The 27,624-nt window shown below is 39.7% G+C and overlaps 1 protein-coding gene across 1 annotated transcript in view; it reads right to left on the reverse strand.

Moving 5' to 3' along the window:
* Positions 1 to 27,624, reverse strand: part of Fat4 (FAT atypical cadherin 4) — a 133,483-nt gene that overhangs the window by 13,836 nt on the left and 92,023 nt on the right. The window contains exons 8-12 of the mRNA XM_027391945.2: positions 24,684 to 24,934; positions 18,565 to 22,914; positions 9,186 to 9,290; positions 3,507 to 3,814; positions 749 to 834 (exon numbers count right to left, since the gene is read on the reverse strand). Coding sequence (XP_027247746.1) covers positions 749 to 834; positions 3,507 to 3,814; positions 9,186 to 9,290; positions 18,565 to 22,914; positions 24,684 to 24,934 — 5,100 coding nt within the window. The remainder of the gene's footprint in view (positions 1 to 748; positions 835 to 3,506; positions 3,815 to 9,185; positions 9,291 to 18,564; positions 22,915 to 24,683; positions 24,935 to 27,624) is intronic.

Raw genomic sequence — 27,624 nt, forward strand, 5'->3', positions numbered from 1 at the left:
AGAGTAAATATCTCAAAAATAACACATTTCTATCAATTATTTTGCTGTCCTGGAATGAGCATCCAAGTCAACACTGAGCCTAAAGCAGATGCTCCCACAATTGCTTGGTTTTCATATTACAAAGACAGTGAAGCTTATGAAATTCTTTTCAACTATTCAATTGGATGCGCATGGCAATGTTGTCAGCAAAAATGAGCAGTCTAGAAAAGACCAAATGCACAGAAGCCAAGACTGTTACTTTTACAGGTTCTGAGGTTCTTTGAGGCAATGGCAAGCCCTCCAGCATGTGGATAAAAACAGTGGCTGGGGATAACTGTGCATCTCCACTTCTCATTCTTGACAAAACCCCTTCTGCTTTTGATTGGCCAGTGCTGCAATTCAGCTTGAAGTACTGTTAGAAAACATGCATCAATTACCACACAAATGTGAAGAGGATGTGCCTGAATGAGTGGCGGTCAAGCCCTACACTCTCTCACAGAACTCAGGAAGCACGGAAGCATCTCGTTCAGGAAAATCTAAGCAGTTCTGACTGCATTAGACACTGCTTCCCTTGGTTTTCTCCCTTACTCTATCACTTCATGACTTTTTAACCCAACTTTAAAGTAACACTTAACTGACATTAATTACTTTATAGTATGAATATCTCTTTGAGAGAGTGTATGACCTTTCAGTATGGAGAATAACTATTTAAAGTTCTTGTAAATCATAATTTTAATAATGATAAAAATGGAGGTATGATTTTACTTACCAGTCATCCGAAACTGCCACATTACTGACAGTGCAGTAGCCAGGCTCCTGGTTCTCAGAGCAGGAGTCCACAGTTAAAGAAGCTGCCTGTAAGCAAGAGTGAGGGATGGTCACCTAATGACTTCTGATGACATCAGCCTCCCCAGGAGTCACTACTATGGATGCACAAGGATGAAGATTCTCAGGACTCGGCTCAATGTATGTTAATATAATTTTATTCCGGGAGAAGTCACCTACACAAGAAGCAGATAGCCACCGCAAGTTCCCGTTCCAAGGATCCACCCTAGGCTTGGTGACCCAACTGACGACCGACCGGAAGCCAGAGAGAGCTGCCACATGTCCCGACCCCAGACATATAACCCACTCTCCCTCACATCTGCACCTGTGACCACGCCCGAATGGGCGTGGTTGGCGCTACAGATGCAGGCAGGGTGGATGTCTCACAACACACTACCAGCACTGCTCTCATGTGGGGATATTCTGCAATTGTTATTACTATGGTTTTCTTGATTCGATGTATAAACAACACATCCCATAACTTGCTTCACATATTAAGTTATGGCACAGGTCTCCTTGGTATCTCTAATTCTAATTATCTTTACACATCAGAAGGATGGGGCTGCTTTGAAATTGTCCTCTCCTTGTGCCTCATTTAAACTAGAGAGAATTAAGAAGCCATTAGTCTTCCATAAACATATCTATTCTACTATCCACTATCATAATAAATCTTTCAAATTTTTTCAGCATAATTCACTGCTGTATGTTCAAAACTTCTCAAGTGTTTCAGTCACAACTGACAGCCGTTGTCATGCAAGCCAAGGGATCATAGCCCTCCAGAATTTTCTGTGTAGTCTGGTGTATGAATATGCAAAAGCCAGGTATTGTTTTCAGAAGACACATGAATGGATGCAATCCAAGTTCTTCCCTATGGGCAATGGCCAAGGAGACTATTGTTGGTAGACACAGCCCTGCATTTCCACATTTTTCTGTTCTTTACAGTGAAGCTGGATGGCCACTCCCTGACTGTCAGTGAGAGTCACCAAATGCCAAAGCCCTTCATATTTTAGTCAATAGCATTGTGAGTGTGAGGTTCAGAATGTGGTGTTGTAACACTGTCCAGATGGCCCAGTTAGAGGGAAGATAGACTTTGTTCCTCCCCTGGTAAAATGAAAGGAGTCTTCCTAAATGTATTCCAATGCCATGGCACATCCATCTGAGGGAAGCACAAGCATGGCACGGCTTTGTACTTCCCAAGCATGACTGTGGGTCATTTTAAAAACAGTGTAAGCACCACAAGGGCAGAAGCAAGTTCACCAACATACCTCACTCGCATGTAAACAGGGCAGACACCAGGTTCCCTGTTGTATAATGAGACCATATTCATGGTGGATGCAAATGACTTCACTTTCTCAACACTGCTTATGAATTTTGGGGGCTGTTCATAGACATGGCTTTTTAAAGTCAAGATGTGAAGTTTGTCATAACCCTCTCACATCTCAGAAACTATTAATAGAGTCCATTTATTATTGTCCACTGACTATTAAAATAGTAATTTTAAAACAAATTTTATTTGCTTTTAATATACCTAGCAGCTGTTGAAATCTCCACAAACTCTGGTGAGCTGCATAAATATTTTTTCTCACTTTCCTTTCAAGTAAACTATAGTAAATATTAACATTTGGGGGACAGAATCTACTCTTCCAACCACATGTCAAGATATTCGTGCCCCATTTTGTTTAGTCCTTGGTCTGTTGACTCAAAAACTAAGCGACACTGGTCTCAAAAGTGGCTGCATTTCATGTGCTTCTGTGAAAGCACTTCTACATAGCAACTATGCAAAATATTGACTTTGGATACCCCAAAACCCTTTTGCAAAATATAGTGTTTATGCAGCGCCCTCTGAATGCCTGCTCAACTCTAGTAGGCATGTCTGTTGAGTATTCTCAAGCTGTAATGCGGTTTTCTTTTTGGTAAAATTTGGTGATAAAAATCTGAAGATCTGAAGGCCCTAGTCACTATGGTGATTTAATCTTTGGAATTTTTAAAATAATTACCATAGAGACAACCTCCTAATTACTACATTTCCTAAGAAATATATTCCTTTTTCCCTGTCAGTAAGAGTGTAAATTGAGACATCTCTGGTCTGGCTGTACGATGATTAAAGTCTAGAGGCTAATGATTTTGTCAATTTCCAAAAAAATTGTTTTGAAATGTAGAACATAAGAGATGCAAAATCAAACAAGGGCTTTATTTTTCCTGAAGTAAGGATACATTTTTACCCCTATGGTCAAATTAATGACATAAATATTCTTTTCAAATTCAGTATTACTCAAACTTGCTGACCATGGTCCAGCCCTGGCTTCAGCCAGAGGTAGAAGGCCTCAGCTGGTAACTGTGGCTGTGTTTCTTAATGAGGTAGAAGACCAAGAAAAAATTGGTCAATGTATTGTGATGGAAACTAAATATCATCTTTTTCTAAGTTTCAACCCCGTTTGTCTTTAAATTGTTTCCCCAGTTACAGTAATGAAATTCTAGACAGAGAGTAGTCATTTTAAATGTAGTTCTAAGTTGCCTTCAAGATCTCTGAGAAGTGTGGGCTGCTAATGCATAGACTGTTGACTTCTTATCCTTCATTTTTCTTGAGACAACAGCATGCATCTTGTCCTTTAATGTGGACCTCTCTGCATACTTCCCAGGAGGGCTGACTAACTGCTGCTTCAGAGTAGAGAAGGGAGACTGAGGGAAGAGGGAGGACTCACCATTCCTGCTCGCCGTGCAATCACAGTGTGGAATTGTCCATCTGACACCTTCTTCATAGTGGTCAGTTTGTATGTCCCGCTGCCCAGATTATATGAGAATCTGAGTCTTTCTTCGGCAATTTCCAGCGCCAGGAACTCTGCCCGTTCTCCTGTCTGGTTGTCATAGTTATAAAGCAATAAAGCATGACTTTTGATAGTGGCAAACTTGACATAAATATAGTTGTTGTTGGGGTCGAGGCTGGGAAATTCCATATATGACAGCTCCTCAAATCCATAACTGTTCAGTTCACAGTGTTTCCCAAAGACACCTGTAGGGAGAAAAAGACAGACATGGAAGTCTAGCTATGTTGCCTTCAGTTATTCCTTTTTTTTTCTTTATTTTTTCTTTGAATTAGAAACAAGATTGTTTTACATGTCAATCCCAGTTCCCCCTCCCTCCCCTCCTCCCCTACTACCCCCCCCAACTAAAACCCTACCTGTCACATATCCTTTCTGCTCCCCAGGGAGGGTGAGGCCTTCCATAGGGGTCATCAGAGTCTATCATATCCTTTGGGATAGGGCCTAAGACCACCCGCAGTGTGTCTTGGCTCAGGGAGTATTCCTCTATGTGGAATGGACTCCTAAAGTCCACACCTATGCTAGGGATAAGTACTGAACTACTACAGGTGGTCCCGTAGATTTCCGAGATCTCTTCACTGAAACCCACGTTCCTGGGGTCTGGATCAGTCCCATGCTGGCATGCCAGTCTGGAGACCAAGAGCTCCCTGTTGTTCAGGTCAGCTGTTTCTGTGGGTTTCACCAGCCTGGTCTGGACTCCTTTGCTCATCACTGGTTCTTCTCTGCAACTGGATTCCAGTTCAGTTCAGTGATTAGTTGTGGGTGTCTGCTTCTACACCTTCAGTTATTCTTCACAAAGTGTTTTCAGTTATAATAATGAATCATGTAGTTCAAAATTTTATTATCACTGTCCCTTCCTCAAGTGCTACCTAAAATTGCCACTCTTGTGCATAGAGGAAGCTCTATGGTCACCACTTGGCATGAAGCAGGCCCTGCTCACAGAATTGCCAAAGAAAGACACAGAAAACTGTAGGGTTTTTGAGAGAGATGAGATGCTGATGTTGTTTGCTGAGTTAGGACTTTACCTAAGTGTTACTCAGTTTTAAAATTAAATACAATGGAAAGGAATGTGTTTGAAAAGAGTTCTTTCCCCAGATACTTTAAAAAATTAGTTTGTTGGTGTTTATAAAATTTACTATGCTATAATGTGCAACAGTAATATATAATTTTATTCTTACTATTTTATTTTATTTTAGTTTACTTTATTTTATGGATGCAAAGTTTTACCATGTAGCCCAGGCTGGCCTGGAACTCACAGAGATCCTCCTGCTTTTGCCTCCTAAGAGCTGTGATTAAAAGCATGCACCACTAAGAAGGCCATGACACATAATAATAATTATAAATTAAAAACCATATTAATTCAATTGAAGAGAGTAGACTCATTTGTTTTGACTTAAAAAATTCCAGTCCCCATTTCAGTGGTATTTTCCAAGGTCACAAAAGGAGGAAAAGATACCCTGCCTCCAGCATAGAAGTCACCGTTTTAAGTTTTGTTTGTTAGTCATGTTGTTTTATTTTATGTAAACGGATCTTTGCCTGCCATTGTGTCTGTGCACCACTTTTATGCCTGGTACCCACCAAGCACAGAAGAGAGCATTGGATGCCTTGGAAGTGGAATTACAGATGTCTGTAAGCAGCCATGTGGGTTCTGGGAATGGAACTGGGTCCTCTGGAAGAGCACCAGTGCTCTTAACCACTGAGCCAACCCTCCTGTTCTGAGTTTTAAACTTGTCTTGAGATGAGTCACAGGAGGCTCCTTTAGAGTGATGTGTTTTAGTGTTTCTATTTGTTTGCACATTCTCTTTCCAACTTGGAAGTGAATTTTATTGATGCTATTGCACTAAGCAAACTCCTTCTCCCCCATACACTGGTAGATGTGGTTGATGATTGGAAAGTAACCTATGACAGCAGTCAGGGTTTATATTCACCTTCAAAAAGGTTTCATTGTTTAGTTTGGATTTTATATCTATTGTAAATGCATTGAATTAGAGTCTGTGAACTGCTCAGCTCAAGGAATGAATGTCAATATTTCACAGAGTACTAAGACTGAACTACAGTCACAGAACCATGGGAAGGGGAGAAAAACCTTAAAGTCATATATACTGATCTTACTTAACTGTTTTGGCTGCATCACATTTTATATCTAGTCTTTGAGATAAAAATAGCCTGGAAGCTTTCTCAATGTCTACATAGATTATCTTGTCATTTTCTGTCCGGGCAGAGATAAAAGTTAGTAAAATGGCTAGAAAATATGTACAATTTATTACTTTAAATCTTAAACCAAAGTTTAAAAAGAATAAATTAGAAGAATGATGTATATGTACTATAATGTATAGATAGGTTTCACGTGTCATTAATTTATATCTACCATACATTATTTATATTTTATGCATTTGTATCACATATTACTTATATGAGTAAATAACAATATTCATATATTTGTTAGAAAGAGTTTTGTACATTATATCTGTAAGCAAAAGTAACTGAAGCTAATTAAAAAGCAAAGATAAACACTGTTTTTCTGTGGGTCTTTTCCAGTTACATTATAATTAATATCCAAAAGTGTAGCTAAAATTTGAATGTAAGTAAAGTATGATATCAGATGATAGGCTTCACATTTGTATTCACACTATATTTTCACAAATACTCATGCTGTATTTTCAGATATTAAAATATGCATAGAAATTTTCTTCAAAAGTGTGTTACTATTTCTGTGAGAAGGAATTTCATGTCTTAAATACAAAAATAAAATTTAATCAATCTTTAAAATTTGTCTTCCAAATGTCTTTATGAAATTAGACAGATAAGGATCAAGAAAAATATAAAAGTATATTAAAGATATGTACCCCAATATCTCTTGTTAGAAGAGCATTTTATAATCATAAAATATTTAGTAATTATATATAATTTTATAATATATAATATATGGTATACACAAACCCATAGGATAGTTTATAGGCTATTGTGTGACATATGCAATCACAAAGTAACAAAATTCTGAGAACTAAAATCTCACAGGCTAAGTCATCTTATAAATCCTGAGACATGCTAGTTTTCCTAAAACACTATCTATCATCTCTCTGACTTTCTATTCATTATCTACCTATCACTTATCTATCTATATTTAATCTATTGATCATCTATCTATGAATCTATTCACCTATCATCAACCTATCATCTATTTACTTATCATCTACCTACCTATCATCTATCTATGTATCCATCATCAATCTATCATGTATCTAACTGTTTATCTACCAATCAATCAATTATCTATCTATCTACATGCCCATCATCTACTTATCTATATGTCTACACCTACCTACCTATATCTAGGAACATAAAAATATATCAAAATTTAAAAAGAAATATTTGACTAATGAAAGTATAAATGAAGCAATTTTTTCTAATTTCAAAACTCTAAGGAAGCTTGTATTTGGGGTGCATGTGACACCACCCTGCATGTTACCACCCCGAGTCTTTGAGGCAGCTCCAACTGCTGCTTTTGTGTGTGTGTCACCCACATTCAATTCAATTTGAGAAGGCAAATTACTTTTCCTTTTAATTCAGTCTGTGTAGCTTGGAATGATGTATTGGACGGATGATGAATTCCAAAGCTTTTTATTTTGTTTTTCTTTCTAAATGCTTCTCTGGTCAGCTGACAGTGTCTACATTTCAACAGCACTTTTGGGTTTTGCCTTTGGAAGGAATTAGGTGGAACCTGGACTGTCAGCTTCACGTTGACTGTAATTTATAGTGCTATTTCTCTTTCCCCTGGGTTGTCTGCAGGGTGAGGGAAGGTACATGTGGGTCCCAAAGTATGCCCCCTGACAACCTACCCCCCATACAGTGGGTTTTATATCAGCACCATATGGAAAACTATCTTACTATTTGGCATTAATTGTTCTAAATAGGCATACTTGCTATTGAATTGGCTAGGAATGCTAATACCATAAACACTCTGTCAGTCACTTGAAAATTATTTTCCACTTTCCACTCCAATTTATTTTTCTTTTATTCCAAAACACAAGCTAAATCATGTAGCCTTACTGAGGGATCTCAAAGAACTAGGTCTTGCAGGAGATCTGAGGAGATAGTTGCTTTCATATGGATAGACTTGTACTGATTTGTGAGCATTTTGATGAGATCCTAAAGCATGTAATATAGGCATGAAACCAGCATGTCCATGGGTTGGAAGCAGCACCTGATCTCCAGTCACATTGTCATAGTGAAATTCTTTGTCCCATTTTTCTGACTTTGAATAAGTCACTTCATTTCTGAGCCTCAGAAACATTGGTAAAACTGATTTTTTATAATTCTGTTTTATTGTTATCATTGTTATAACAATAACTATTGCTGTGTGTATGTGATGGGGGGACATGTGTGTCACAGCATGCATGTGGAGATCAGAGGGCAACCCTGGGAGTCCACCGTTTTATCTGTCTACCACAGTTCTAGAAATTCAACTCAGGTCACAGATTTGCATAGAAAGTAGTTGCACCCACTGCACCATCTAAATGGTCCCATAGTTGCATTTTGACATTCCACATCCCATTATTTCACGGTTGTGCTTAACTGGGAAAGGAAAACTAGAGTGTTGAGTTCTTTCTCAGTGACTTGTTCCACAGACCTGTCACTTGCCACTAGAATCTCAATTCCTCTCTGCAGGCACTAGAGATGCAGTCCTCAGGCCCATCTCTCAGTGGGAAGAGAGGAGGAAATGCAAGAGAACCAGCTTCATCCTCCCTAGAGCCAGACATGGCCCCTGTGGAAGTGATCTGCTTCTGATGAGAGGTAAAGAAATTTTAAGCAGATGGTTTAATCACAGTTGCTTGCTGCCCTATTCCTGGGTGACTTTTGAGGTCACATGGAAGAAATAAGTAGATGCCACGTGAAGTTCTGATAATGTTTACCCTCAAGTGAACACGATGGCAGAGTTTTTATTAGCTATTGAGAAATATCTAAAATGGCCTAATGTACATTTAGTTCCTAGACTCATGTAATAGAAATGATTAATGTAAAAAGGAAACAAACAAAAATACTCTTCTTAGAGATCTGAGATGTATTTGAAAGTGTTTGGGGGGTATTTTAATTACTAAGTTAAAGGCTAAAAGAAGGCACCCATAAGGCTGTTATCTTGAGTTTTTCCCTAAATGATAATTAAAGTGATGTACTTGGTAACATTTCCATAATTAATCTTTAAGATAGCATTAAATATTTCATTTTACTTCAACTCTTAATTATACATTGCAATAATAAGATTACTCACTTATTTGCATATATTATATATATATATATATATTATATATATATAAATAATTTCTAGGGACAGTGTCTCTTATACTACATGCTAGTCTTGAACTCCCCATGCATCTAAGGATGACTTTGAAAATCTGATCTCCTGCCTCCTCTCCTTAGTGCTGGAGAGTGCACCACCATGAAGTGCTGACAATTAAACCCAAGGCTCCATGCATACTAGGCAAGCACTCTAACAACTGAGACACATCCCCAGAGCCAGTTTCTAGATCAATATAACTATGTCAATGGATACAGTCTACTCACCAAATGGACAATGGCAGTAATATGATTCCACACCACTCTGACAGGAGCCACCATTGAAGCAGGGATTGCATTCACAGTAATTGACTGAAGATTCACACATTTTTCCTAAAATGTATCAAACTTGTTAAGAAAACTTAAAAATAAATATAATAACCACATCCACTATAACTATATGAAAAACTACATCCTTTGGAACCAAATCCCCGAGAGACACACAGAAGCCCCTCTACTCCACAACATGACACTGGGATCATACCTCAGAATTTCTGTACCCTATTCAGATGCACTATTATAAAGATCTACACAATTTGTATAATTTACATAACCATTTCAGAAAGAGTCCTATTTTCAGGGGAATTTCATGGTGAAAACATTCAAATTACTTCCCTGACTTTGTTTCTCATGTTGAGACTGCACCTTCTCATTGACACACAGGAAATGGAGGTGAAACTTTTACAACATTCTTTGCATTAAAGGAATTTCATTGACTCGGGCTTTGGAAAGGGAGAATTGGTGTGATTGAGCTTGCCAAGCTACAGCTTTACCACAAACAAAGTCCCTGAGCTTATCCCATGCCTTGTGTAAAGCAGAATAGGAAATAAGAAAACCCATTTTCAAATTCTTTCACTTATTCTCCACCACAGGCTATACACACTTTGTCTTGAATAATAATATGCTGCACATTTGCAGTATATAAATGCTGCTCTTGCAGATCTTGTTAAATCAGATGCACTGGACCAGGCAGAGAGAAGATGGGAAAATAGCAAATAAGAAAGCAGAGAACGTCTCAAAGATGGTATTTTCTTTGTCACAACTGAGATTACCTCACAGGAAAAAAAGAAACACATCACAAGAGGAGTCCTTAGAAGTTTGAGGTTAATACTGTTAATTTGGCAGCACTTTGAGTCACCAAGGAGACAAGTCCCTGGGCTTGTCTGTGAAAGGGTTTCCAGTTCCTGTTCACTGAGATGGGAATACCCACCTGAAGTGCATTCCATGTTCTGGAGCCCAGGACTAAACCAGAAGGGGAACTGAGTGCCAAAGTCTGTCTCTCTGCTTTGCTATGGCTGCCATGTGACCAACAGTGCCTGCTCATGCAGACATGACATCCTGAACTATGAGCCAAAGTAAACCCTTCCCTGGTTAAGTTACTATTTTCAGCTATTTTGACACAGGAACAAGAAAAGTGACTAATATGGAAGTGACTTTCCTGCCTGAGAGGTGACAAATGATGGCACTGACCAAGCAAGTTCTTTTGCTTCTGTGTTTAGTTCATACTGGGCTGGATGAGCATTTGCCATCTTGGCAGCCAAAATGCACTGTCTAAATCCTGTCTTATTGTGTTGCTTCCTTCTATGTAAACAAGGGCAGCTGTTCTATAAAGTTGAAGTGATATTTTAACAGATCTATTTGAAAATTCATCCTTTCCCAATCCTAACAAACAGAGAGAGTGTGTGTAGTTTTTAATTTCCATTTATTGAAATTATAGGGTCTTGTTGCAGTCATCTTTAATAAATCTCCCTCTCCTCTCTCTCTCTCTCTCTCTCTCTCTCTCTCTCTCTCTCTCTCTCTCTCTCTCTCTGTGTGTGTGTGTGTGTGTGTGTGTGTGTGTGTGTGTATGTGTGTACACATAAATGCACATGGAGGCCATGGATCTATGCTAGGAGTTTTCCTTCATGGCTATATCCTTTAGTTTTTGACCTGCTGTTTCACTGAACCTAGAGTTCATTGACTGATTGAAGCTGGCTGGCTAACCAACTCCAGGGATTCTCCTGTCTCACCTCTTTCAACTCTGGCATTATAGGCAATCACCACAGGAAACTCTGTAAGCACAGCTTAGGCATCTGAACTTGGGCCCCTCATGATGGGCATCTAGCAATTAGCCATCTGAACCAACTCTCCCGCCCCCAAGGGCTTTTTCTGTACTAGGGATTGAACTTAAAGGCCACTGTAGGCTAGACAAGCACTCTGCAGAGCTGTTTCTATTGCACTGATGAGCACTTTGGGTATCTTAAAATGCATATATGTTTTGTCCCCATAGTTAGAGAAGGCTGGCCACAGCAATGCCTTACATCACAGCAACTTTGCTTAAGCTTTTGTTTAACTCATTTTTGTTTTTGCGGCTTGGTTCTGAAGCCACAACGGTTTGAGTCCGACATTATAAGTCTGAGTCAGGCAGGCTCGTGGCACTGCAGAGCCATTTCTAATCATCACAGAATCACACACACACAATATTTTCCTTTGTAAACAGCATCAGTCGCCTCCTGACAAGGCAGAATACACAGCACATTTTAAGAATGCTCCTAAATTCTAAGGAGAGAACAAGAAAATAAACAAGTTACACATTTAGAGGCACCAAAAATAAGTTTGCAGTGTGGTAGGAGTGAGACACAGGATAGACCATGTTATGAGCACTCTTTACCACCAGCCTCGTTCCTCAGCCACCTTGCCCCAAATGAACACACGGATGCTATATTAATTATGAAACTGTTGGCCAATAGCTAGGGCTTCTTATTGGCTAGCTCTGTCTTAATTATTAACCCAAAACTAGTAATCTATGTGTTTCTACAAGACTATATTACTGTAAGTTTGTGCTAAACATCACACCATTTATGCCTGCTAGAGAAACATCCCCCTCCATCTGGAAACTCATTTTCCTATTGGATAAGGCATAACTCCTTTTAGAAGTATGTTTTTTTTCCTTATTAAAATGCCATCATTGTACAATACAGATTTAAATAAGACATGCTGACTCAACATTTTTACTATTTTCCTACAGGAAAGTCATACAACACATCTTTCTTTTTATTTCTTTCACTGTAAAAGAATGTGCAATTTTCTCATATACAAACCATGTAAGTACTGTTTGATACCTCTATTCCCTACCTTATCTGATAACTTCTTTTAGAGTAATGCTAAAAGTGACATATATTATATATGTAGGCCTGTATATCTTACATGCAGTGAATGTAAGATATAGACCATGGCAACATATTAGTGGGCTATAAAATGTCAGCCTCACTTCCTAAAGACAGGGAAGGAAGGACAGAAAACCTAGGCTGGACCATCAGGAACATGGGCTCTGACGCTTTGTAAGAAACAAAGCATGTGACTAATCTTTTAAATTTCTAGTCCAGGGACTGGAGAGATGGCTCAGAGGTTAAGAGAAACTCTTGCTCTTCCAAAGGACTGCTGTTAGGTTCCCATCACTTGCTTTAGGTGGCTCACAACCATCTGTAACTCTGGCACCAGAGGAGCTAATGCCCTCTTCTGAACTCTACAGACACTGCACTCCAGGTGCATATACCACGACACAGACATACACACACAAAATTAAAAGTAAAATAAGTCATTAAGAAGTCAACTCTAACCTGAGCTCAATTCTACTGTAAATATCATCTTTTAATCTTTCCATTTAAATAATAAAATAAATTCGGGTGTCCTTTTGGGTACTTTTAATATAAATTTGTCACAGATGATAACTTTCATCTAAATATCTCAGTTTAATTTAGATACTCACTAAAGGTTTTTCAGTTAGCTCAAAGAGGAGTGGGAAAATACCCTGAAATAAATATAAGCCTTGATCATGCATTTTAAAGTATTCAGCAGCTACAGTCGTAGCTAAAGTTGCTAGAAAATAAGAAATATTCTGAGAATGATTGTCTACACAACAAACAGATATTTTCAGGAAAAAACTATCTTTTTGTTAAGCATTTTAATTTAAATAAATTTTTCTCTTAGAAATTTTTTAGAGGATAATAAACAAAATATATAAATAACTTCATGAGGGAGTTAGTTTTTGTCAGAGTACATGAGTACATTCATCATTGGAAAACCTATTTTTTTTTTCAGTTCTCCCTTAATGAGTAAATTTCATTGTATGGAAAGAGTTGGTATGATGGTAGATATTTATACTCAAAGACACAGCTTGAAAAGGTAAGGATTTAATTTAAATTTAAGAATCTAAAAGAGCCACTAAAAGTGTTCTCAGGTGTTTCAAGTTCAGACTCTAAGTCCCAGATGGGAACCAACAATCAACTCTGAATTGTTCTGAGTGGGTCTCCCAAAAAAAAAAAAAAAAAAAAAAAAAAAAAAAAAAAAAAAAAAAACGCTTCTACTAAGGGTGCAAGGTCAGGCAGAGAGGGCAGATTTCAGTCACAACAGCATCTCCTGTTATGAAGCTCCGCGTACTGCAGCAGTGTGTAACCAATTCTTGGCTCATGAATTTAATGTTTGGAGTCAATCAGCAATCCTTATCAGAAGCTTGAGGCTTGCAAGCTCTCTGCAAGAGGCACAGAGCAGATCTGTGTTATTGTGTGATATTTTGATTCTGTTCTGACAAATAAAGCTTGCTTGGAGTCAGGGGGTGGAGCCAGGCACTAGCTGACCAAAATTAACCATAGAGGTTTGGAGGACTATAGACAGAGAGGAGACAGAAAATAGTAAGGAGGGTCTAAGAGCGTATCTCTGCCCTCTTGGATGAGAAACAGAAGAGGTAGAAGGTGGCTGATAGCTGCTCCCTGCTTCTCTAATCTTCCATGTTCTTACCCTGATATTTGACTCCCAATTTTTTATTGATAAAGATTACCTAGATTAATCTTCACTGTCTGTCTACGATGTGAAGTGCTTTCTCTGCACTTCCTGTCATAGCAGCTGTTTGGAAGAATGAATTTCTCTTCCTGCTTTGACATCTGGCCATTAACTGTGCTGATTATTGCTATGTATCATAAACAAAGGGAAAGTCGATTTGGGTTGTGAAGATTCTGATCAACTGGAAATCAGGAACTATCGAAGGTGAAAATGAATATGTGATCTTTAGATGGGGTGTCCACATGACTCCTGAGATTATAGTTTAAGTTTACAGGAAAGTGCTCAGCCCAAGATGCATGGTCTGCAGCAGAAGATAGACAACACCATTTTTTTGATAATTAAAGTGGAGCTAAGCAGCTATTAGTTGTTAAACAGAACCATGCTGTGTAGATAAGGATGTTTTTGGTATCCTATAATTGATGGGACTTTCTGCTTTCACAAACACTACTATGCTCTGCCACTACAAATGCTGTCACCTCTCCTGTGCTTATACACAGAGGAGAAAGGGAGTATAGGAACTATTGCAACCCATTTTATATGCAAATCGCTTTATTAACATTTTATTACCATATTTAGGCATATGTTATTCACTCTGGGGATGTATGCTTAGAATATTTTTTTAAATATTTATTATTTTATTGTGGTGGTGTTTTTCTGTCATGTTATATCTGTACACTAAGTGCATGCAGTTCCTGTGGAGCCCAGAAGAGGGTTCAGACCCACAGGGACTAGAGCTACAGAAGGTTGTGAATGCTAGGAACCAAATGCCTGGCCTCTGCAAGAGCATAAATGCTCTTAGCTGCTATCATCTCTCCAACCCCTTAGAACCTTTTAAAGTTAACTTAAAGTAGTTATTTTGGCACACTATGTAAAATGTTTCCATCCCTTTTTCCAGGGAAAGCTACCACCAAGACATTTAATTCATCAAACTGTTTTTCTCAAAACCTTTTTTTCCTTTAGAAAGGTGTGCCGTAAGTGCTCACAGATTTCCTGTCTTTTGTGTCACACATCTCTATCACCACGGTTGTCACAGCACTCACATATAACTCAGGATTCTCTTTTCAATACATCTTATTCCGGCCATTCTGTGAAAGCATGTGTTTGGCAAGCTCCTTAGGAAAAATCACTATGAAAGGCCTTATATAGCTTTTTTCTGTCTGGAAAAAATATACTATAAATTGACACAAAAGTGATGAATGGACAAATTTTACCATCCCCTAAAATTACAAGACATGTCTCACAGCAGACGAAATGTCACGAGGTAATGAACCTAAGGCAATCTTCCCAAAGCCACACCTGACCTGCATCCAGAAGTGTGGCAAAACCTAGAAAATCTGTTCAGGGGTTCTACAGTGTAATAAACTCATTAGTCTTATCTAGCCTACAGATACTCAGAAATCTACTCGGTAATATGAAATTTAAATGATAGGAAAGGGTGCTTAAACAATAACACTATTAGCTTTAATCATGAACGTTAACTTGCTGGGATGTAGAGTCACCTAGGAGACACACCTCTGTGATGGGGTGTGCCTGTGAGCCTATTTCCAGAGAAGTTTAACTGAACATCATGAATGTAGGTGGCTCAGCCCTTGACAAGAAGTCTTCAGCTGAATAAAATGGCAAAAGTGATAGGGCGGCATCATTCATTTCTCTCTGCTTCCTGACTGAGACTTCAATGTGCTCACCAACTATCCTTTCTATGCTGTGATAGCCTGTACCCTCAAAATGAGCCAAAGTGAAACCTCATCTCCTAAGGTGACTCTGTCGAGCATTTTATCATAGCAATGAGAAAAGAAACTAATACAGAAGCATGAACAAAGTGGGTGTATGTCACAAACTGGATGTTTTTATTTTCCTTTGTTTTATTTTTATTAACTAAGGATTAGGAACCTAAATTATACAAAAAATGATCAACCACTTTAAATCATACATTCATATAAAATTTCCACATTTATTATGTGTAGAGTTCTATGCCTACACTGGGATATAAAATTCAATAAAAATAAAGCTGGGTAATAAAATAATGATAATGTTACAGCAATCATGTGTCCTGTTCCATGACATAGTTATCATTTTCATGCTTACAGCTTTGCTGGGACATTCGGACATTCGGACTCCCCACACAAAGCTGCTAGGGTCATGTCAATCACAACCTCTCACTCCTTTTAGCTCTTCTAAACATTAGCAGAGCTTCCCACACCACAAAGAATTATAGCAATGCCTCTCCTGCTCCCTTTCCTTCTCCCTCTTTCTTCTCTGTGTCTTTCTGTCTCTGTCTTTCTGTCCCCTCTCCTATCTTTCTAATCCTCTATATGTATATGATGTATAAGATATGAGGATCACTATGCAGTAATAATTTATAATTCTGTAGGCTTTAAAAATGTACATAAAACATAAGAAAAGATCTATGACATTAAATGGGGTTTGTGAAAATATATGGTGTGAAACAATTCCATCAAAAACCTATGGATGTGCTTCATGCAGCTATCAAAGCATGGGTATAACAGGACACTGAAATAAGTTGACATCTACAAAAGAAGTTTGCACCTGTGGTCCAACCTCATTCTTTCTCTCCTCTCCCCTACCTCCTTAGCCTCGATATTAGCTACAGTAATTTTCTTGAGAACCATGGAAAACATTTATTCCCATAAAATGGTAGCACAAACTAAAAACTGATTTAGAAATTATTATTGTCCTATATGGGTGCTCTTAATAGTCATGCATAAATGAACCACAGGCATTGGAAAAACGTCAAGAAATAGCTAAGGCAGGGACCTGCTAAGAATGAGTGCAGTAGCCTAAGAAAGAAAACTGAGAACCCAAGAATAAGGTTACATGCTGTTAGAAAGCTTATGCACAACAAAGGAAAGAATTGAGTGGGGGGGGGGGATGGGGGAAGATCTTTGCTAACTATTCATCTGATAAAGAACTAAATATCAGAACCATATAAAGAGCTTAAAACACTAAATACTAAGGAACAAAGATATCCAACCAATGCGGAAGCCAATGAAACACATGGTTCTCAAAAAAGGAGGTACAAATGGCCACTACACATGTGAGAATTTTTTTTGACATCCTGAGCTACCAGGAAAATGTAAATTAAACCAGCAGTTCTTCCCATCCAAACCAGAATGGCTACCATTAAGCAACAGATAACAAAAAATGCCATGAGGATGAAGAGAAGGGCAAGTCCTGTGCACTGGGAGAATGAGAACTCAGCTCACTGACAAAACCCCAGCTCTATCAGGCCCAGACATATGCCAAAAGTGTTTCATATCCGACCACAAGGATAAGTGTACACTCATGCTGCACTTGTCACAAACAGGAAATGGAACCAACCTAGATGTGCATCAGCAGACGAGGAGACAAAGAAAACTGGAGTGACAGGTGGGTGTGAGCCACCATGTGGCTAAACTGGGTCCTCTAAAGAGCAGCCAGTGCTTTTAACTACTGAGCCATCTCCCCAGCCTCTGGATTTTACATAGATACATAAAAAGCATATATATATATATAGATAGATAGATAGATAGATAGATAGATAGAGAGAGAGAAAGAGAGAGAGAGAGGAGAATAATGAATGGCCAATATACACAACATGTGTATGAAAATGTGTTTAGGAGCCATCACAGTGCAAGGACCATGAGCCAATAAAAAGAAAACCATGGGTCTAAAGGAATTAGTGGACACTTGTGAAATAAAAATGCTTTAAGATGTGTATGCTTGCCAGGTGGTGGTGGCGTACACCATTAATCCCAGCACTCGGGAGGCAGAGGCAGGCGGATCTCTGTGAGTTCGAGACCAGCCTGTTCTACAAGAGCTAGTTCCAGGACAGCCTCCAAAGCCACAGAGAAGCCCTGTCTGGAAAACCAAAAAAAAAAAAAAAAAAAGTGTATGATCAATAAACATGTAAAGAAAAAAGATTCAGTGTCTGTTTTGATTTAGAACTGTATGTTCTTCTGTGTCTGGCTTATACCAGGTAAACATAGTAATTCCTACTGGTACTCCATAAATACACATAATTATTAGGTGTTAACTTATCAAGTGATATATAAGCTACATAAAAATAGAGAATATAAAAGAATAGAATTATAAAATAAAAAGAAGTCATATGTAGGCTAGTAAAAGCACCATTGTAAATTCGGCCACAGAGGTAGATATATACATTCATAAGCCTGGGATTTGTTGTATGGCATACATGAATTTGTTACATGCATGCATGAAGGTAAAACATTCACACACATAAAATAAATAAATCCAAGAATCAAAAATATAAGTAATTTTTAACCCTCACACTTAAGGCTCAGGGAACATGATGGAAGAGGAGGTGGAAAGACTGTAAGCATCCAGGAACCAGGATGCCTGATGTGAGATACTGTTCAAAACGTGGCAAGGACATCATACCCATGAAATCTCAACAGTATGGTCACCTAAATTAGACTCGTGTAATGACCCCTCCATCTGCCATGCTAATATGAATGCTGGAAATTTCACAGGGCCCCACCACTATATGTGTGCATATAAGCAACACTAAATGGATTTGATATTTCATGTATCTATAGATATGTAACAATAATTATAGAAGAGATAATGAACTTGAGAGGGAATGGGGAAGAATATGGGAAGTTGAAAGTTGAAGAAAGAGTGGTATAAATAGTATAATATTCATACATGAAATTCTAAAAATACACACACACACACACACACACACACACACACACACGTATATCAAGGCTAAAACATCTTTGAAAGAGTACCAGTGACAAGCACAGGAAGTAGCATCTTTCCGTACCTGTGTATCCAGTTTTGCACACGCAGTTGAATCCCCCAGGGAAATTTTGACAGACGGCCCCATTCTTGCAAGGACTGGGAAGGCATTCATTGATGTCTCTCTCACAGGCTCTCCCAGTGAAGCCATCTGGGCAGCTGCATGAAAACCCCCCAACTAAGTTATGGCAGGTCCCCCCATTGTGGCAAGGGGCTGGAAGGCATTCGTCAATATCCACTTCACACCAGCTTCCGGTGTAGCCTGGCACACATTTGCACTGGAAGGGCTGCAGAGGCTCATTGGCCACAATGGTGACAGGTAGACTCTCCTGGATCTTCAGTGCAGAGCCCACAGCAAACCTGCGAAGGCAGCTGCCTCCATTCTGACATGGGCCATGAATACAAGGGTCGTGATCCACAGATTCCACCTTTACTCCACTCTGACGGAAAAGGATCTCTTTGATGCTTTCGAAGAAGGTGGCTACACCACTGGGGTTCACATACTGGTTATTACTTCGCTTCACCGCAGCTAAAAGGAACGTTCTATTGTTCTCCTCATAGGCAGTGTACAGCTGCACCGCTGTGCCCAAGCCTGTGAGCTGGGAACTGGCGATGCGCAGGAAGTGAAGGTAGTGGTTTGTCAGGAAGTCCTTGACTGTAGGGACGCCAATGCGGAGCAAGATGCTGTTATCTATGGTAGCATTGGAGAATCCTACAAAGAAAACTCGGATATTGTTAGTGACTGCACTGTGAACCCCGTCGCTACTGACAACCGTCAGATCAAAAGTGCCATCCGTGGACCTGGGCTGGGAACTCAGGTCACAGCTGCCTGCTGGGATGCTGAAGAGGCTGGTGACTCCTGAAGTGAGGGAACAGTGGAAACTGTCTAACACATCCGGATCCTGGGGCTTCACGGAGCCCAGGGTCCCCCCAGGAAATAAGTTACCGTAATAATTAACAAATATCTCCACTGTGCGGGACTGTGAGGGGTTGTCATTTTGATCTAGAACAGTGATGTGTACGGTTCCTGTGGATGACATCTGAGGCGCCCCAGAATCTCTGGTGACCACAGACAGATAGAAGTCTGCAATCTGCTCTCTGTCGATCTCCCGGGTTGTGCTCAGGACTCCAGCGGTATTGAGACTGAAATAGTTAGTGGCAGGGCCTGTGCTCAGCAGGTAATAGTTGAAGGGGCCTTGATTTGGCGGGAGGTCAGGATCTGTGGACTGCAGGGTCATCACTAGAGTTCCTGGGCGTTTGTTTTCTAGAACTTCCCCTTCGTTGATGGTCAACACCGGGCCATTGTCATTAATGTCTTCCAGTGTAACTAACAAGGATGCGCTGCCTGTGGCGGAGGGGGTCCCTGAGTCCACAGCCAAGACGGTGAGATTGTAAACAGGCAGGCTTTCCCGGTCCAGTCCTGAGGTGACTGTGATCTGCCCTGTCTGCGGGTTAATGGAAAAGGCACCGTTTTCATTCCCTGATCCAATGAAGTATGAGAACCTGCTCCAGCTAGGGATGGAGTCTGAGTCAAAGGCACTCACGAAGGTCACGTGGGTCCCAATGGGGACCCCTTCACTGATCTGGACTCTGTAGGTGTTTAAACTAAACACTGGTGGGTCATTGGCATCGAGCACAGTGATGTTCACAGTGACCTCATCAATGTCTGCACCCCGAATGCTGCCGAAGTTTTTGGCCAGCACCTTCAAAGACACCCTTTCTTCTTTTTCTCTGTCAAGAAGCCCAGACACGTAGATCTGCCCTGTCATCTTGTGGATCTGGAAGCCCTTCTTCCTGCTGTTTCCAAAGATCAAATAGTGCACTTCTCCATCAGCACCCATGTCCCTGTCACTGGCAAACACTTCTCCAACAGCAGTCCCCCTAGGAGCTGCTTCTGAGACTTCGAAGTAGTAGAGCTTGGAAACAAAACGAGGCACATACTCATTGGTCCCTTTCAACTGGATGTCGACGGTGGCAAAGCTGCACTTCTCCTCATCCGGGACATTGAAGGCTTTCACAGTGAGGTGGTAGCTCTGCTTGGTTTCAAAATCCAAGAAGCCTTGAGTGGTGATGACCCCGGTGTTGGGGTCAATGACAAATAAGTCACTGTCTGATGATTGCACAGTATATGCAATCACAGCATTGGTTCCTGAGTCAGCATCTGTTGCATTTAGGTGAATGACTGTGGTTCCACTCGGGGCGTTTTCCATGACAGTTGGGAAAAATTCATCAGGAACAAACACTGGAGAATTGTCATTGACATCGATCACGTTCACTGTCAGGCTACAGGAGCCAGTTCTTGCCACCCATCCTCCATCGGTGGCACTAATGGTCATCTCATGCTTCGAACACAGCTCATAATCCAGGGCTTTGGCTAGGGTTAACACACCTGTGGAAGAATTGATTGCAAAGATGCCCTCTTCATTCCCCGAAGAAATGTCATACCTAATCAAACCATTCATGGCTGTGTCTCGGTCTCTGGCAGAGACAGCTCTGACCACAGCCCCGACGCTATGGCTCTCAGGGATGGTGGCGCTTATATGGCTCTGTGAGAATTCAGGTGTGTGGTAGTTCTCTTCAGTGACTGTGATGTGAACAGTTGCTTGAGAAGAGAGTGGAGGGTTCCCTTTGTCCTTTGCTGTGACTGTGATAAAGAAGTTCTGATTTAGGTCAGAAACCAATGGAGAGGCTATTGAAATCCATCCAGTATCATTGTCCAACTTAAATTTCCTTAAGTGGTTCCCATTAGATATGAAATACTCCACTTCAGAGTTTAATCCAAAGTCCTTGTCATCCATCGCAGTCACTTTGATTAACTTAGTACCCACTTTAACATTTTTGGTAACTGGAGTAAAGTATTTATTTTTGAGAAACTGAGGTGGGTTGTCATTGCTGTCCACTGTGTTGATGGTAACTGTAGTCTCACTGAGTAAGGAAGGGTTGCCTCTATCAGAAGCTGTCACAATGAAACTGTGCCTATTGATGTTCACATTACTGGCGCCACTGACGTTTTGATATTTTAACACTTGCTTATTGAAAATCTCTCCAGTGGTGGCATTGATTCTGAAATACTCTGACTGAGATTTTATGAAATAAAACACTTGTCCATTTGATCCTTCATCCGGATCTGTGGCTGATACTTGAGTAACTTTGGAGCCAACCTCAGTAAGTTCGGGGCAATCCAAATAATAAGAGGGTCTGCTAAATCTTGGTGTGTTGTCATTGATGTCTGTCACAAATATGGTGACATCAGTACTTACAGTCCAGCCAGAATCGTGTGCAGACACTCGAATTCTGTATCTGTCTGTATCTTCTCTGTTTAAAGGTCGGCTGATGACAATATCTCCAGTGTTGGGGTTGATCGTGAATGGAAGACTTGTGTCTGCTATGGAATATCTACTGATGGCATTTATGCCAATGTCTTCATCAGAAGTTGTGACACGGGTAACCGTATATCCCAAGGGGGAGTTTTCAGAAACATAGGCACTGAATATCTGAGAAAACCTGGGTGCATTATCATTTTCATCTAAAATGTTGATAATGACTCTTACTGAGGTGCTTTGAGAAGGGGACCCTTTGTCTGAAGACTTCACAGTGAGCTCATAATGAGACATTTTTTCTCTGTCTAGTGGACGAATGCTTCTGATTTCGCCCGTGGCATGATTGATTGTGAAACTGTTCTCCTTGTTGCCATTCACAATCTCATAGTCTAGCTGTCCATTAGGCCCACTGTCCTTGTCTGTTGCTGAAACCGTAAGTATTTTTCGAGGGGATAGGTTTTCTAGGATCTCAGACACAAACGGGTCTTTTTCAAAAGCTGGAGCATTGTCATTGATATCTAACACAGTGATATCAAGCTTCTCATAAGAGGAGAATGGAGGGAAGCCCCCATCTCGGGCTTCAATCCAAACAACATATTTTTGTACCTGCTCAAAGTCCAAAGGCTGACTGATGGACACCTGTCCCGTTAATGGATCGATTTGGAAAGTATTGCCCAGGTTCCCACTTGCAATGTAATAGGACAAAGTTTCTCCTCTTAAAGAGGACCCTGTGATGGTGGTGACCAGTGTGCCTACTGGCTGGTTTTCTGGAAACATGAATGTTTGTTCTTTGGCTCTGACTTTGGGGAAATCAGCCTTGTTGGAAAACCTAACAGTCACTGTAGTAGCATCTGTCTTGGGAAATGAGCCACCATCTTTCACATGGACAGAGAATGTCACTTCAGAAGCTCCACTTAGTGGCCCAGTTGCCATGATTGCCCCCCTCAGGGGGTCAATGTGAAACTTTTCAGAGTTTCTACCTGAGAGTGAATAATGAAGTTCAGAATTGGATCCGATGTCCTCATCAGTGACAGTGACAGCAAAGACAAAGGAACCTGCAACAGATGAGGTTCTCAGTTAAAATTGGAGGGAATCCTGGGAACCCTGTGTGTGGTTCCCTGGTAAGTATGAGGCTGTATTGCTGCTGGATTGACCTTTTCACCACTTCTGGAAAGAACAGCATCAACTTTACTGTCTCTGAAGTCTCCAGGTCAAACCTGATTAATGACTTCAGAAACTGGCCTTTAACTTTCTCAATGAGCACCACATGAGGGGCTAAAAAGCACTTAAGAGAACTATGGCTGATTATCTGGAATCACAGCCCCTGGGCACAGATCATCTCTGCACACAACCTTCCAGCACTCTGCCAGGAGCCAACCTCCTACTCAGGGAAAAGTGTTCACCACTCCCCAGCATCTAAAAACACCCTTGGGTGGCTCCCAGTGAAAACCTGTCAACACATATGCTCCATCCTCAAACACTGCTTTTTGGGTCACTATACCCTATATTTCCTGGCAAAATTCTTTCATCTCTGAGCTACTACCAAATAGAGATAAGTATGTGTGTACACATATATGTGAAATAGACTTAAGTAAGTATAAGGTAGTAAAAATAAAAATTGAAGTCATGGACTCAATTTGGATTTCAAGAACCAGCTCTGGCAGGGTGCCCTTGAAACAGACTGTAGTGGAAATATGCAGAGAGGCACCCAGCAAGATCTTTTTTTTTTTAAGATTAATATCTCATTCAGAAACCTTTCCCCACATCTCCACAGTAGTGTCTGTGACAAAAAATGAAAAGCTGGAATTTCTTTAAGAGCCCATGAGTCTTGCCAAGTATAAGAACACCATGAGGGAAAGGTGGTTGTGGTCAGCACCTCCTTTTGCCTAGAGGAGTCTCTTCTGTGCACAGTGAATGGATCAGAGTCATGCAGTCAGCATCATGCCAGCTGGAGTTTTCAAATGGGATTTATGACTCCCTATTTGCATTTCTTTTTGATGAAAATCTGGCATATCCATTTATAGATTTTTATTCATTCAACTGGTATCAGACATTCTGGAGTTAGTAGGAGATCGAAGATCATGCAGAGAAATACTGAATCTGCTCATTTATTCTTCTAATAAAATACTTTAAGGAAAGAAGATAGTATTACTCATATTTGTTTATTTTACTGTTTATAGTTTCATTGAAAATTATAAATGGTAGCATATCTGCTTAGTTTCTGAGAGAATATATGACTATTTACAAAATAAATGATAAACCAATTTTTAAAACAAAAAATGGAAGACGATAAATTCATGTTGTTACCAAGTTGGCATTTCCTAATAGGCTCATAAGCTTGAGAACAGAGGCAGGACTGGAATGGAAAATGCAACATTTAGAATTAGTTACTCATTCAAATTTTTGAAAATGTATCTATGAAGTACTTGGGTTGAGTATTTATGTTCCTTCAACAATGAGGGAACTGGTGTAAGGAATAAAGATAATGCTGTCCCTTAGGAACTAACACAGGAATGATATGTAAGAACAGAGTCATTGATGACGATGGAGGGAGACCTATTCTGCTGCTGAAGAAGCACTACAGGAACTAAAACTAGGGCACTGTGGCGGCTGTAAAGCCCTATATACAGCTAATCTGGGTAAAAGAAAATGATTTACATGTCAAGAATAGGAATTATCTTCAGTTTCATTAGTTCTAAAAATCACATTCTGAATTTCAGAGGATTTTTTTTTCAGATTAGGCTGTATTATATGTCTTTTAGCTCTGTTCACAGAAGGTGTCTGATAAGCTGCACACACTTGAGTGACCTTATTATTGAATTACCTGGAAGAGTAGGAGATGGGATGTGTGTGACATACGGGTGATGTTGGAACCGGGGTGGGTTGTCATTAACATCAGTCACTGACACGAGCACACTAGTAGAACTGGAGAGAGACTCGGGAGACCCTGCATCACTGGCAACCACAACCAAAGTATAATTATCTTTGGTTTCTCTGTCCAGCAATGCACTGGTAATGATCTGTCCCGTGGATGGGTTGATGGTAAACTGCGAGTTTCCACCGATGATGCTATAACTGAGGTAAAGAAAGGAAAAGAGGTCACATTCAGCTATGATATCAAGACACCCTACTTTCTATAAATAAAATTTTAAAACAGGCAAAAATGTAGATATTTAACAAAAAATTAAGCACACAGCAATGAAACAAATCCAGATAGAAAATAGTTGCTTGAAATAATCAGTGGCTTTCACATAAGCAATTGTTATTCCAAAATGTTTACTGACCACAAGAGCCCTGCAAGGTCCTTAGTAGTCACCAGACTCTTAGGTCAGATCAATAATAGGCCACAAAATAAGCCTACAGCATAGTTGTTATGCAAACAAGTAAGTTAGGAATCACAACAATTGCCTTGTTTCAACACTGGGGTTGATGGTCAGAGTCATGAGTGGATATTTTTAAAACAGCTTTAAAAGCATTTCTGTGCTCTATCTATAATAAAGAGAATGACTTGGGGATATTATTCTTTAAAAACAAAACACTGGCTTTGTAGCACATTGGCTGTCCAGCACAGCAAAAGGACTGTTTGCATATAGAGGCATTTTGCTTCCATGTTGCCTCATTCCTTAGATGGCCTCGCTGCTTCCCTGCCAGGGAAGGATGACATTTCCCTGGACAGTTTGATGCTAAACAGACCAGTTAATTCTCAGGAGTTTTCACTGAGTGCAGCTTCTCCATTTTCTCTGAAGAGAGGCTGCCTATCTGTGTCTGTTCATGATTTTGTGTCTGAAGTGCAGTCCAGCATGACAGTCAGAGAAGCAGCATGACTTGAAGGTTCACAGAACAATCTGCACTCCATAAACTACAGATCAGAAAAAGTAGATTCTTTAAAAGCTTTCTTCTTTATACAGAATGCCCTCTTTGGAGTCAGATGTGTGCTTTGGTTTGGCCATGTGAGCAAACCAGAGGATGATGTCTACTAGAAACTGCAGGGAAAGAAACACACACCTCACATCATAGCAGCAAGATGAATATTCTATAATACACCCACAGCTCAAAGCAAATGTCATCTTTTCTATACTATTTTAGGGATATGAAGTATTTTGGAGTTCATATTTACAAAGAATAGAGGTCCCATAAAACTGAATCAGAAATATAATAGAGAAGGCATTTGTTGAGAAATAACTTAAAGATATATTAAGTAGTTGATATTGTTCAAGGTTTTCACGTTTTTGCATACATATATGCCAGAATTAAATCTAAATCAGAATAAAATTTATTCTATTGGCTAGAGGTGAAGAAGCTTATAGAAAGGTATAATTACTACCCCCTTTACAGTTAAAATCTTTTTCTTTAAGTAAAAATGTCAGAAGTGTATAGAGAAAATTCTAAAGCTATGAAGCCAAGGCTTGTGAAATACTCAAATGAACTTGCCTTTCTGAGAGTTTCTGGGGAACTGGGTCATAGAAGCAAGTGATTCCTGTTTTGAAAACTTAGTATCAGTGACAATAGACATTTTCCAAAAATTAATTGGAAAAGAAGTGATTTGTTCTGCTATGAACATTCTTGAACAGTTTAACAGCAACAAAGATCAAGGTTCAACCAACAATTTCCTCACATGAAATCGACTAAATAATATGAGCAACAGAAATGAAAGAAACTGAATTTCAATGTTTTCTTCATGGTAGAGAATAAGGAGCAAAAGTTGAAAGGCAGAGAATGTCCCAGATGCTGCAAGTTTAATTAAATGAAAAAGAAAGCACCTATTGTAAATCATGGGTTATTTATTCCATGCCATCAAACATAGTATTCCCTTTAGGATTCCTGTTAGGGACTTTATTAATTCTGAAATGCATGAAAAGTTTATTTTAAATAGGAAATATGGTGTAACACCCATTGCTTGCTAATTTATGCTTCCAAGTTGAAAAGAGAGAGAAGCAGCACAAGCCTGTCTATAAATAGACTGCCACATAAAGCCTGTGCCAGGATTTTCACGCCTCTCTCATTTGAGGTTCAGTTGGGTTCTCAATACCATGAAGGCCCTTGGGCTTCTGGGGTCCTCAGGGACTGTTGTACACTCAGGATGCCATTGAACCGTTTAGTGGTGTTCTTTTAATAGTTGAATGTCTATGCTGTTCTGTAAATATTTCAAACATGTGACCAATGTTTTACTGTGTTACATGCTCTAAGAAATTTCTATATGCTTTCCTTGAAATGCAAAATAATTCTAACCATTTAATTTTAGCCTTAGACTTTTTGTAGATGAAGCATCTAAATCTATCAGAAAAATCTATGTACAAAGAAGTTCATGAGATACAAATAGCTGATCTAGATGGGAGGTAAGGGGGGAGGGAAGGAAAGAAGGAGGGAAGGAAGGAAGGGAGGGAGGGAGGGAGGGAGGGAGGAAGGAAGGAAGGAAGTCAGGCCATATCTGGTTCCTAAAGACAAAACAAATTATTGGCCAGGTTATACCACTGTTGTATTTGGCTCAATACTGATTGAGTTCAACACAGAACAAGAAATTTTCATATCTGTTTCCCTATTTGTGAATAAAAATCATGATTTGCAATCATCTGTGCAACCTGAGATCATTCTCATTTAAAATATGACCCCAGTGAATCGTTTTAACTGTCCTTGACTCTCCCTGAGAAACACTGAGGTCATAAGGCCCTATGCTGTGTCTTATGTGAACACAATTATTTAAAAGCTAAGAAGTTATAATCTAAAACACAGTTCACTTAAACAAAATTTAACACTAGTATCATTTA

The sequence above is a fragment of the Cricetulus griseus genome, assembly GCF_003668045.3.
Source record: "Cricetulus griseus strain 17A/GY chromosome 1 unlocalized genomic scaffold, alternate assembly CriGri-PICRH-1.0 chr1_0, whole genome shotgun sequence".
In the NCBI taxonomy this organism is placed as follows: domain Eukaryota; kingdom Metazoa; phylum Chordata; class Mammalia; order Rodentia; family Cricetidae; genus Cricetulus; species Cricetulus griseus.